Below are 14,614 nucleotides of genomic sequence, written 5' to 3'. Positions count from 1 at the left end.
AAATGCCTTCTGGCCATGAACCAATAGATACAGCTCCAGTCCATGATGGTGTGTGTGGGTTTCTGAAAGCAACAGAGTTGAGGTTTGACGTCCACAAGACAGGCCACTCCCTTCAGTATGTGCTCACCCCCAAAGGCAGATGGGTTTCTTTCCTCAGATGCAATCAAGTTACCTCGCAATTTATGTGCAACGGGGGTACTTAGATACCAACAAGAGGTACCTAAGTCACTGACTTTCCCCTGGGTTTCTATTACTCATCATTTACTGAACAAATATTTATTGATCGCTGATTAAGTAGGAGGCCCTGTGCCAGGCACTGCGAAAATAGTGGCGAGTAAACAGACATCAGCACCTCCACCCCCTACCCCACACCAACCCCCCCCCACCCCGCTCCACCCCACCGCCAAGAGCTGCCATCTGGGAAGACAGTCCCTGAAAAGGGAAAACTGACCTAAAGCAAATGGATAGGGTGAGATCAGAGGAATCTTCTTTGGAGCTGTTGTACTGAAGCTGATACCTGACGAATGAGTCGGAGTTAATGATGTGAAAGGGAAGGAGAGTTAGAATCTGTACTGCCCCTTAGGGAGCTTTCATTTATGAGGAGTTCAAGACATACATAAACCTGACCCCTGTCATACAAAGCAGAATATGAGCAATGGCACTAAGGAGATAGAAACAAATATGATAAGTACCTCAACTAGGGGAAAAATTCAATACAGGTAAGATCAGTAAAAATTTCACGCAGGAAGAACAAAGTACTGGGCATTACTGTCCCCATGAGGTTTAGATTATCTACACGTTACAGATGGAAAAATAGAGTCCCCTGTCTCCTGATCATTATTCTGGGCCCAGACTTCCTTTGCATTTGAATCTACAGTCCTTAGGACATGAATCTCTGGCCTATCATACTCGACATTGGAAGTTACATAAAAGGACAAGCAAAGGGAAGATGGCAAGTATAGCAAAATAGCAATTTGCACATGAACTACTGCCCACCAGTTTGTGTAGTCGTTGGTGCGGAATGAAAAGAGATTGGGAACCGAATGAACCAAAAATTATTTACAAATAGAATTTCCACTTAGGACTTTATAGACCAACTTTCAAACATCATGGAGGATTTCACCTGGGAAAGAATTGGTGTAATTTGCCTTCACAACGTGGAAGTACCTCTCTGGATAAATGTTTGTAGGCTGTTGCCATGAAAATATTAACAAATGACACTCAAAAAGTTTGGTGATTTATGGAATCAGAAATTTAGAATAATTTATTTCACTTAAATACAAAATAAACCAAGATGGCCTTAAGTGGTTTCATTCTGGATGCTGAAAACTATGGCTTTCCTCATTTGTCACTGCATGATTCATGCCAAGGTGAAATATATCAGTCACATATTTTCCCCACGCACATCAGTCCAATAATAATTCAGCCTAATGAGCTTCTTTGGTTCTCTCTTTACTGGTCTCCTCATGAACATTAAGTCCAAAGACCTGGCCGTCGTTTCATGATGCTGTCTTGCTCTTTTCAACATCCAAGTACTTAGCACAGATCAGGCAACTAATGCCTCAAAGGCATTAAGTGTGTATTAATTACTCAGGAAATTCAAGACATCTGCTCTTGGCTCCCTTTAAATAATGTTTTCCCTATTGATGCTGGGCTCTGATATCATTCAAGGGGGCCTATTTTCACTCTAACCATGTTAGGTACTTTTCCATATTCCAAATATTAACCAAAATATCTTCAAAACTATTGTTTTATATTCCATTTCTTCAAGGTTCAGATTCTTTATTTTACTGTTACGACGACAGATGACTTTGCCCTACTACTGATGACTATCACTATGGGGTCCCTCCTGCTGTGAAATCTCAATTTCGTGGCCACATCAACTCAAGTAGGCTTGAGGGCTCCGAGACTTCAGTTCCTACTCATGTAGTCAACAGGCTACACAGTTAAAACTACCCTTATTCAAATGCAAGAGACCATCTATGAGAATAGGATGCTAGGCTTAATTTGTTATTCCTTCTAGAGAGCGTATTATTGTTTGCCTAGAGGAATCCCCGCCACCCCCCGCCACCCAATAAAACAGTCTCTAAAGGGATACACTCACAACCTTCATAAGGACACTCAGCAGAAGAGATCTGTTCACACCCCTCAAAATACAACATGTCGGCAGTTAGTTATTCTACCTGACTTTGAGCAAAGTTGATTTTCACAAGTTTGACACTTACTGAATGGAATCACAGTTGAACCCTAATTGAACCAACACATATTTAAATGTAGAAAAGTTCCACTGGGCCCAGACATCAAACAGACAACACAGGTCCAAGTCACAGACACCTGGAATCCTGCATTACTCTATGGACCGTTTCCTGCAGAATATAAGTGTGCCATTTGCCTGAAACCTCCATGTCTTCCTTAGAGGGCCAGCTCTACTTTCTGATAATCTCTACAGACTTGGCTCCGACCCACCCATCCTGCTGTGCAGCTTGGATGACAAAGCTGGAAGAGCCCTTATTCAGTGTCCCCTGCATGTACCAGGGTAATTTCCTGCTTGGAGAAGCAATGTTTAAAGTATGTAATGCCCTCAATCTTAGCCTGTTCTTACTTATCCTTGGAAGGTAGATTCACAATTACGAAACATGACTGTGGTCATAACCAGAATAAAATGGGGTAAACAAGTTACATCACGTGGCCTCTTCCTGTCCTAACTAATTCCAACAAAGCTGGTCACATAGTCCTTGGCCTGAGCAGCCAGGTTAGGGATAAAGCATGTTTAAATTATATTCCTTGCAGACTTTAGAGATGGCAATAGGAATTCAAGGCTTTGGAAGAACTGGGTAAGCCAAATTAAAGTTTCAAGGATCAGAGAATTCAGGGAAAACTGCATATTGATTCGCCTTAATGTTGCTAGGCAAACTGGAATTCCTTTTAGCTGTAACATAGAGTTCATTCATTTCGAAATTACAGATTTCAACTATTATACTCCCAAACAGTGACACTTTTACAAATATTAGTGAGTTTCCTAATTTCTCTCCATCACTTTCCCTGGAGGAAATGACCTCCTTAGTAATTTTTAAGTACGATAATCTCTTTGTTTAAAGAAAAAGTATCACAAAATTATATTCCACCATAGACGTATTTGCCTTCCCAACAGACTGCCACTAAATTCTGTTGAATATGAGTGAAAATCACTAGGCTTGACAGGTATGGTTTTCTCATCAAGGACTTGAAAAGCACTGTGTTCCTTCCAAAGTGCCGAGACAGCAGTAATGAGCCCCGAGCTCCGCACAGGCCGGTGTCCCTCCCCGCAGCCACTGAGAGCAATAAAAAGCAGGGTTCCTACCTCGGTGACTGGTGAGTTCCCTGGAAGCAGAAGGCAGGGGCGTGTAGCGGCTCTTCGGAGAGGCGGAAACGCTGTCACTGGAGGCCTGCGTGAAAAAAACCACACCAACATGAAGCCACACCAAACACTAAATACCTTCATTTACCCAACTTGTCTCCTCGGGATCTGGGTTTGGAGAAAATATTATGGACCAAGACTCTTCTTAGGAAGCAAGAGTTGTCTGTGTTGAGATAGTATTCTGCTAAGTGTAGGGTCGATTACCAAGCTTTCAGGGGACTTGGTACAGGTGGAAGGGCTCTGACACAAGGGGATGGTTTGTTTACTGTGCTGCACTTCAAGGAGGAGGAAGAAAGGAGAAGTTGAAGGCAGGAAATGATGCAGATTTCGATTTCTGCCACAGGCCTCCGGCCAATACTTCCCACAGATCGAATGTTCACTGTGTGGAGATTTCTATGGAAACCAGTGAAGAGGCTGAGCTTTGCCCCCAGGGTGGATGGGACAAACAAGCCTGGTTTACTGGACCCAGTGGCATGGAGATAATGGGAAGCTGAAGACAAAAGGCCTGGCAGCATGAAGTGACCCTAGAGAAGGATACAAACCATTGCAGACCCTGCAACTGGGGTTCTGGCTACATTTTACAATAGCACTGAAAAACCCATCTGAAATTTGAAATACAGTGGTCGTTGACAAAACTTTGCCATTTCAAAGTCTAAAAGAAAATATTCTGAAATCTATCTATGAAGATGCTTTTTTTTTTTTTTTTACTGTACACAAGGCTCTTTAACCATTCGATTCTATATAGTGTGACGCAGGCTGCTAACTCTCTTTCCCTAACACTACATCCATGGGGGCTAAGGCAGGAGGAAAGGACCACAGCCGGAGAGTCAGGTGTCACTCAGAGCTAATGACCAGTATGTCACATTCTGAGTGTGGCTGCGTGGAGTACGAAGCATCACCACTGCAATTCTTACTGAGACTTCTGAATCAAACACTACTTTTATTTTTTTTTAATATCCAAAAAAGAACATCTGCTAGGATCAAAATCCTAAGCTTACAACCTTTCCAAGCTTCATGAAAAAGTAAATTTCATTAATGCTACATTTTTCTTTCTGGAAAAGGAAATACATTCTATGGGATATATTTGCCCTGGTAGGAGGAGGCCTTTTCTCCAAAGAGATTATCGACATTATAGGAATCAAAACTAAGTAGGAGATTAGACCTACTTGCTAGAAAAACCCTTTAAACCCCGTTTCTGACATTTGAGATGTTTGATTAAGCAGCTTTCAGTGGAGACTTACAGAAAGAGTTCTGAATGCCACAAAAGCAGAAGCTCTGTCCCTAAGGTAGAGACAGATTTCGGGTAGCATTACTTCATCTCAGCAGCAAGAGAAATATATGGTGTTTAAAGTTTGATCCAAAGGTATTGGGGTCTAGAAAGATCAAAGTTCAGTCACCAAGAAAAATGTTTTAAAAAGTACCCAAGATTTGTAAGATACTGCATCATTAGACATTTAGGATGCTGCAACAATGTAAAAGAGTCAGCAATTAGATTAAAATTCAAACATTAGAATCACCAGGTGTTTCTCCATTTGGCATCAAGGTCTCCTGTAATCCCTACATGATAAATGAGACACAATGACATGTTCTGAATATGGCATCTATTCAATGCTCGAGGCAGGATATATGCGGCAGAGGAATGGGGAATGTCCTTCCACAGATCTACTGTACTTCCTCCATAAGAGGCCATAGCTTCTTTCTCTGTCAATGTTTCTACTCCACCTTGTTACTAAAAAAGCCTAAAATTCCAGGATGAGTTTTAGGTTGCTATATTGTGATATTTCTTGGTGCTTTTAATCTCAATTTGGGCTGTTGACAACTTGATGACAGCTTTTCCTAAAGTTACTGGAAGAAACTACCTTTCAGCAAATACCTCTGACAGGGAAAAACATACGAGTTTTGTAACCAAGAGTAAAATAGAGATTTAACTTTTATTTCCAATTGTAGTCAAAGCAAAAACTGTGTGGTTTGAGTTCTGTTTTGCAGTCATCATTCTTCGCCTAGCACTTAATTACTTTTCTGCTAAGTGTCCATTTATAAACTCAAGTCATGGAAAAGAATCCAGGAAGAAAACAATTTTGCAAACTATGCCTTTTGGTGAGACTTTCATGGCTGGATGTTGGGGAAAACCGCTACAAACCAAGGTTCTAACTACCAGTTCTTTGACTTGGCTTTTAGCAAAATGAACTCCATGTGATCTTTTCAATAGTGATGTTGAAAATTATGCTTAGAAGCATGATTCAGAAAAGCACAATTATCATATGAAAGAAATGGACAAGACAATGTCTTAAATTTGCATTCTACCCGCCCCAGAATAAAGAACTCCCCTTGAAACTGAAGCAATACACTCACAGTATATCAAGAATGAAATAATAGAAACATAAGTGGAAATATTTAATGTTTTCTTTTACCTGGATTAATGAAGGATGCCTAAAATGGGAACAGGGAAATCGGGGTAAATCGGAATCCTAAGAACTACAAATAATTCTCAAATCTTTAAGTACTTGCCAAATTTTCTAACGACCTGTGGCAAAGAATTACTTTTACATTTTACTTTTTAAATCACCCGTTAGAGAATTTTTGCAACATCTACAATAAAATATTAGCATCCAGAATACCTATATCCCTAAATAAATAAAAATATAATAAAAAATGGGCAAAGGAAATCTCAGACAATTCAAAGAAGAGGAAACCTGAGTAGTCAATAAATAAAAGAGAAGATGGTCAAATTTACTAGTCCTAAAGGCAATGCAAATTAAAACAAAATGCAATTATTTTTTTGTCCATCATAGTTGGCAAACTTTTAAGTCTCACAATAGCGAGTGCTATAGAGAATGAAGGACAACAAATCTCTTAACCTCTCATCCTTTGCCAGTGGGAACGTACATTGGTTCAACTACGCAGGAGAGTAGCTTAGCAATATCTAATAAAATTGAAAACTGGTACTGCAATTCCCTTTAAAATATATACAATGGAAAATTTTACTCAGGTCTGTAAGGTGGAACATAGAACAATGTTTATTGCAGCATTATTTACAACAGAACAAATTGGAAATAATTCAAATGTCTATCAGTGAGGAAAATCGATAAATAAAATGTTGTATATTCATATGACAGAATAATATTTAGCACTTAAGAGCAATAAAGCTGATTTATATATCTCAATTTGAGTAGCTCTAAAAATTTAATAAAAAGTGAAAATGCAGAATGATAAATGTAGTGCAATATTATTTATGTAAACGTGTAGTTCTTTGATCTCATATGTGTATACGGAAAGGTCTAAAAATTATAAAAGTTATACACTAAATTCATGAAAATGGTTGCCTCTACCACAGGGCACAGGAATAGGACTGGGGCTCATGGGAAAGAGGGTGAGCTTCTATTTTACAGATAAGGTTTATTTCTTTTATTGAAAGATAAGACATGAAAAAAAATGTCAAGATATTAGAAAATACAAATCCTGTATGGTAGCTGAACATCCTCATTACTTTTCAAACTTTTCTACATTTTTGCAATTTCTCAAAATTAAACATGAAAATTGAAAAAACAGACTCCTATTTTCTCTCTGATCCATAAGTCCTATGTTGATATAAACCCATAATTAGAGGAAATTTCCTCTAACAATTTTCTAGTACTTGCCCAACGTGGATTCAGGTCATCTCTGGTTGGCTTTTTGTGATGAAATATCCCATTTCTAATTCTTCCAAAGCTACTGAGTATGACAATAGAATGGAAAAAGCCGATAAGCAGTAGTAACTATAAATTCCCCCTTCACACCAAGGCTTGAAATGCTCGTTCCAGCCCGGTAAGCCCTTCTGCTTAAGATCTGCCAAAGCATACTGAAGGTTTCTGTACTTGTCTCCTACTCACAATTGGAGAGTTGCTAATAATTTTTTAAACTCACATCAATGATGATAATGGTCACTAATATACTGTGCTTTGCAATTTCTATAACGCAGGAAGGAAGGAAGAACTTTGGCAACCTCATTGGAAAAGACTGAATGAAAGTACAGTACAAGAGATTTGCAAAGTGAGAATTTCACTCTGCGGTTCCAGAACACAAATGTCTTTAGATGAATGTGTAAAATTCGAGCCCCCTCCCATTGGGTGCGTTCCATGAAAACCTGCATTCCAGTGGATATTTCTGAACATCATGGATGCCCGGAAGGAACATGATACAGACCACAGGAGGAGAGATTTGGCAGGCTTCAAGACAAGAAGGGGGCAGCTACAAAGTTGTTTAATAGCCATAAATCTCCCACTATTTTTCACAAAATACCATCTAAGACCACAGCTCCACAACTCATTCCCCATCACTCAGCTCAAGTGGAGCGCTCTGGCATGCTCACTCACCCTTAAATCATACACTGCATAAAGTGATCCCAGGTCTGGGAAATTTGTCAGCCTCTTTCAAGTAAAAGCAATCTTCGCCTTTCATCACAATTCATTCCCTGAAACTGTGGTATAAAGCTGACTCTTCTAAAAACATTTATTTTCTCTCATAAGAAAAAGTATCACTCATTTATTATTAAGGATTTAATAAACACCTACTATATGCCAGGCCCTGTGTAGAGAATACCAAGAAAAATAAAATGAGGACCTTGGCTGCATTCCCAACTCATCAAAAAAAAAAAAAATAAGAAGGAGAAATTAGAATCATGATTAATGCTGGTTAGTAAGAGTCACCAACTCAAAGCCTGATCCCCATACTCTGCATCATCACAGAACTTTGACCCTGACCTCTATGATGACAGCTGAACACTTGGACCAGTAATTACATCCTTGCTTATTTCTTCTTCATACTAACAGAGAACTTTCAAGATTAACTCTACTAACTTTCCAAGATTAGCTATACTGTTACCCTTGTACCCAACATGCTGCTAGAAAGACAGAAAGAAGTCAATGCATAATGCTTGAATGAATAAAACATTTTAACGTCAAAGAGAAAACTATATACCATGATTGTAATTCAACACAAAAGTATAGGCCAAGTTGCCAGAATCAGAGGTGAAGACTTGACAGCATCTCAAGGATTAAGTTAAAAGCCACAGAACCGGCCTAAGGTGGAGTCTTCCCACTTGCTCACATGTGAAGGCACCAGGCCTTTCAGTGTGAGGACAGACAGAAAACCTCCACCACAGACCCACTGTGCTGGAAATGACAGACAGGTGGGGGAACAGGAAAACCATATACTGGTCCAGAGCCAGAAGCCAAAAAACTGAGAGAAAAAAAGGCGGTATGGTGGGATGAGGATGAGCCAGGAACCAAGGGACCAAGAAAGGGCCCAAACGGGCAAAAGGAAGAGTCTGAAAAACAGCTGAGCATTCAGCTGACTGATGGAGGTGAGGGGTAATTCAGAGCAGAAGTCAGTCAAAGAAGGGTTGGGGTGAGGGGGAGGGTTGTGCCGAAGGCTCTCCGGAATCAGGAAGCCCTTTACAGGCAAAACAGCCTCCAGAGTTTGCCACTGTTTGTATCTGATCTACAGGGGGTCCAGTTCTGCCAGTGCCTAAAAGGCCATCAGGCCCAGAGCTGTAGTTCTGAAATGTTTATAAGAGGAAGGCAGGAAGGAAGGAAAAGAAACAGGAATGGAAAACAGGAAGCAAGGGCTATAGACTGGGCATTTTTTGGACCTTTACACAGATAATCAAATTACGGAATGTCAGAGCTGTAAAAGACCTTTTCAATCATCGAGAGTGGTGGTTTCCAAAATACTTTTAGCAGACACTCATATAACAAGAAAAAATAAAACAACAAAAATACTGGGCATTATGGAAATATTCATAATTACATGTGGTAACCAAATATAATATAAAAGAGATAAATATGCAAAATTTTTATTATACAAAATTCAGTGAACACAGTTAATATAAGAATAGTACATCCACTACGATTTTTAACAACATAAAATTTATAACGGGTAAAAGTTAATAAGCAGAGATTGAAAGATTTTTGTGAATAATGTGGTTTGGGAGGATTTAATTTTTAAATTCTATTTAATGGTGCCATTGCTTCTGGCAGTTTAAAATATTTAAAAATTAAAATCCTACAAGGGCTGATCTGAACACATTTTCCAACAAGTATCTTTCCAATCCCTCCCATCAAAGGGCAAGGAGAAGCGGCAGAAGGAGGGACAGTAGGAGTTAAGGAGGAAGGAGATGGGGGGTAGAAAAGAAAGGAGGCACGGGGTGGGATAGGAACAAATGTTTCTTGAATGCATTCTAAGTCTAATGGTTTTCCAATGTGTCAGTATCCTATTATTACTCTCATGTGAGAAAAAAGAAAACTGAGGCATGGAAAGGATAAGTCACATGTCCAAGACTACACAGTTCTAAAATCCAGAGTGGGATTAAAAACCAAGTCAGGAGGACCTGCGTGGAAGGGTGAGAGGCAGCACATTGGAAAGGAGGGCCTCTGGAGTGTGGAATTCCGGAGTTTGGAGCCGTGTGGCTGACAGGGGCTTGGTGTTCTGGCCACGTGTCAAGCCTGTGCCGCTGAGGTGGGAGAGCCGAGTGCAGAACATTGGTCCACCAGAGACCTCCGAGCTCCAGGTAATATCAAACGGCGAAAGCTCTCCCAGAGATCCCCATCCCAATGCTAAGACTCAGCTCCACTCAACAAACAGCAAGCTACGGTGCTGGACACCCTATGCCAAACAACTAGCAAGACAGGAACACAACGCCACCCATTAGCAGAGAAGCTGCCTAAACTCATAATAAGGTCACAGACACCCCAAAACCCCGACCCCCAGATGTGTTCCTGCCCACAAGAAAGACAAGATCCAGCCTCATCCACCAGAACACAGGCACTAGTCCTCTCCGCCAGGAAGCCTACACAGCCCACTGAACCAACCTTAGCCACTGGGGGCAGACACCAAAAATAACAGCAACTACAAACCTGCAGCCTACGAAAAGGAGACTCCAAACACGGTAAGCTAAGCAAAATGAGAAGACAGAGAAACACACAGCAGATGAAGGAGCAAGGCAAAAACCCACCAGACCTAACAAATGAAGATGAAATAACCTGAAAAATAATTGAGTAATGATAGTAAAGATGCTCCAAAATCTTGGAAATAGAATGGAGAAAATACAAGAAATGTTTAACAAGGACCTAGAAGAACTAAAGAGCAAACAAATAATGATGAAAAACACAATAAATGAAACTTTAAATTCTCTAGAAGGAATCCATAGCAGAATAACTGAGTCACAAGAACGGATAAGTAACCTGGAAGATAAAATAGTGGAAATATCTACTGCAGAGCAGAATAAAGAAAAAAGAATGAAAAGAATTGAGGACAGTCTCAAAGACCTCTGGGACAACATTAAATGCACCAACATTCAAATTATAGGGGTCCCAGAAGAAGAAGAGAAAAAGAAAGGGACTGAGAAAATATCTGAAGAGATTATAGTTGAAAACTTCCCTAATATGGGAAAGGTAACAGTTAATCAAGTCCAGGAAGCACAGAGAGTCCCATACAGGATAAATCCAAGGAGAAACATGCTAAGACACATATTAATCAAGCTATCAAAAATTAAATACATAGAAAATACAGCAGCAGGGGAAAAACAACAAATAACATACAAGGGAATCCCCATACGGTTAACAGCTCAACTTTCAGCAGAAACTCTGCAAGCCACAAGGGAGTGGGAAGACATATTTAAAGTGATGAAAGGGGAAAACCTACAACCAAGATTATTCTACCCAGCAAGGATCTCATTCAGATTCCACAGAGAAATTAAAACCTTTACAGACAAGCAAAAGCTAAGAGAGCTCAGCACCGCCAAACCAGCTTTACAACAAATGCTAAAGGAACTTCTCTAGGCAGGAAACACAAGAAAAGGAAAAGACCTACAATAACAAACCCAAAACAATTAAGGAGATGGTAATAGAACATACATATGGATAATTACCTTAAATATAAATGGATTATGCTCCCATCAAAAGACATAGACTGGCTGAATGGATACAAAAACAAGACCCATATATATGCTGTCTACAAGAGGCCACTTCAGACATAGGGACACATACAGACTTAAAGTGAGGGGATGGAAAAAGATATTCCATGAAAATGGAAATCAAAAAAAAACCTGGAGGAGCAATTCTCATATCAGACAAAATAGACTTTAAAATAAAGACTATTACAAGAGACAAAGAAGGACACTACATAATGATCAAGGGATCAATCCAAGAAGAAGATATAACAATTGTAAATATTTATGCACCCAACACACGAGCACCTCAATACATAAGGCAAATGCTAACAGCCACAAAAGGGGAAATTGACAGTGACACAATCATAGTACGGGACTTTAACACCCCACTTTCACCAATGGACAGATCATCCAAAATGAAAATAAAGAAGGAAACACAGTTTTAAATGATACATTAACAACATAGACTTAATTGATATTTATAGGACATTCCACCCAAAAACAACAGAATACACTTTCTCCTCAAGTGCTCATGGAATATTCTCCAGGATAGATCATATCTTGGGTCACAAATCAAGCCTTGGTAAATTTAAGAAAACTGAAATCGTATCAAGTATCTTTTACCGACCACAATGCTATGAGACTAGATATCAATTACAGGAAAAAAATCTGTAAAAAATACAAACATGTGGAGGCTAAACAATACACTACTTAATAACGAAGTGATCACTGAAGAAATCAAAGAGGAAATTAAAAAATACCTAGAAATGAATGACAATGAAAACACGACGACCCAGAAACTATGGGATGCAGCAAAAACAGTTCTAAGAGGGAAGTTTATAGCAATAGAATCCTACCTCAAGAAACAAGAAACATCTCAAATAAAAAACCTAAGCTTATACCTAAAGCAATTAGAAAAAGAAGAACAAAAAATCCCCAAAGTTAGCAGAAGGAAAGAAATCATAAAGATCAGATCAGAAATAAATGAAAAAGAAAAGAAGGAAACAATAGCAAACATCAATAAAACTAAAAGCTGGTTCTTTGAGAAGATAAACAAAATTGATAAACCATTAGCCAGACTCAACAAGAAAAAAAGGTAGAACAGTCAAATCAATAGAATTAGAAATGAAAAAGGAGAAGTAACAATTGACACTGCAGAAATACAAATGATCGTAAGACATTACTATGAGCAACTATATGCCAATAAAATGGACAACCTGGAAGAAATGGACAAACTCTTACAAAAGCACAACCTTCTGAGACTGAAGCAGGAAGAAATAGAAAATATAAACAGACCCATCACAAGCACTGAATTTGAGACTGTGATTAAAAATCTTCCAACAAGCAAAAGCCCAGGACCAGATGGCTCCACAGGTGAATTCTATCAAAGCTTTAGAGAAGAGCTAACACCTATCCTTCTCAAATTCTTCCAACATATAGCAGAGGGAGGAACACTCCCAAACTCATTCTACAAGGCCACCATCACCCTGATACCAAAACCAGACAAAGATGTCACAAAGAAAGAAAACTACAGGCCAATATCACTGATGAACATAGATGCAAAAATCCTCAACAAAATACTAGCAAACAGAATCCAACAGCACATTAAAAGGATCATACGCCACGATCAAGTGGAGTTTATCTCAGGAATGCAAGGATTCTTCAATATAGGGAAATCAATCAATGTGATACACCATATTAACAAACTGAAGGATAAAAACCATATGATCATCTCAATAGATGCAGAAAAAGCTTTCAACAAAATTCAACACCCATTTATGATTAAAAAAAACCCTCCAGAAAGTAGGCATAGAGGGAACTTACCTCAACATAATAAAGGCCATATATGACAAACCCACAGCCAACATCGTTCTCAGTGGTGAAAAACTGAAACCATTTCCTCTAAGACCAGGAACAAGACAAAGCTGTCCACTCTCACCACTATTATTCAACATAGTTTTGGAAGTTTTAGCCACAGCAATCAGAGAAGAAAAAGAAATAAAAGGAATCCAAATTGGAAAAGAAGAAGTAAAGCTGTCACTGTTTGCAGATGACATACTATACATAGAGAATCCTAAAGATGCTACCAGAAAACTACTAGAGCTAATCAATGAAGCTGGTAAAGCAGCAGGATACAAAATTATGCACAGAAATCTCTTGCATTCCTATACAGTAATGATGAAAAATCTGAAAGAGAAATGAAGCAAACACTTCCATTTACCATTGCAACAAAAAGAATAAAATACCTAGGAATAAACCTACTTAAGGAGACAAAAGACCTGTATGCAGAAAACTATAAGACACTGATGAAACTAATTAAAGATGATACAAACAGATGAAGAGATATACCATGTTCTTGGATTGGAAGAATCAACATTGTGAAAATGACTCTACTACCCAAAGCAATCTACAGATTCAACGCAATCCCCATCAAACTACCAATGGCATTTTTCACAGAGCTAGAACACAACATTTCACAATTTGTATGGAAACACACAAGACCCCGAATAGCCAAAGCAATCTTGAGAAAGAAAAACGGAGCTGGAAGAATCAAGCTCCTGGTCTTCAGACTATACTACACAGCTACAGTAATCAAGACAGTATGGTACTAGCACAAAAACAGAAATATAGATCAGTGGAACAGGACAGAATCCCAGAGATAAACCCACGCACATACGGTCACCCTATTTTTGATAAAGGAGGAAAGAATATACAATGGAGAAAAGACAACTTCTCAATAACTGGTGCTGGGAAAAGTGGACAGCTACATGTAAAAGAATGAAATGAGAACACTCCCTAACACCATACGTAAAAATAAACTCAAAATGGATTGAAGATATAAATGTAAGGCCAGACATTATAAAACTCTTAGAGGAAAACATTGGCAGAACATTCACTCTATGACATAAATCACAGCAAGATCCTTTTTGACCCACCTCCTAGAGAAATGGAAATAAAAACAAAAATAAACAAGTTGGATCTAATGAAACTTAAAAGCTTTTGCACAGCAAAGGATACCATAAACAAGACCAAAGACAACCCTCAGAATGGGAGAAAATATTTGCAAATGAAGCAACAGACAAAGGATTAGTCTCCAAAATTTACAAGCAGCTCATGCAGCTCAATATCAAAAAAACAAACAACCCAATCCAAAAATGGGCAGAAGAACTAAATAGACATTTCTCCAAAGAAGACATACAGACTGCCAACAAACACGTGAAAGGTTGCTCAACATCACTAACCATTAGAGAAATGCAAATCAAAACTACAATGAGGTATCACGTCACACC

General features: G+C 38.9%; 1 protein-coding gene across 5 annotated transcripts in view; it reads right to left on the bottom strand.

Moving 5' to 3' along the window:
- Nucleotides 1–14,614, bottom strand: part of LRMDA (leucine rich melanocyte differentiation associated) — a 1,113,439-nt gene that overhangs the window by 242,076 nt on the left and 856,749 nt on the right. For all 5 annotated transcript variants that reach the window (XM_089897238.1, XM_089897240.1, XM_089897239.1 and 2 more), the window contains one exon: nt 3,341–3,425. In XM_089897238.1, coding sequence (XP_089753364.1) covers nt 3,341–3,425 — 85 coding nt within the window. The remainder of the gene's footprint in view (nt 1–3,340; nt 3,426–14,614) is intronic.

Source organism: Delphinapterus leucas, chromosome 16, assembly GCF_059928025.1.
Source record: "Delphinapterus leucas isolate spDelLeu-1000000601 "Yukka" chromosome 16, BTC_Dleu_Yukka2, whole genome shotgun sequence".
Lineage (NCBI taxonomy): Eukaryota > Metazoa > Chordata > Mammalia > Artiodactyla > Monodontidae > Delphinapterus > Delphinapterus leucas.
The sequence above is the reverse complement of the archived record's forward strand: the minus strand, read 5'-3'. Positions and strand labels throughout refer to the sequence as shown.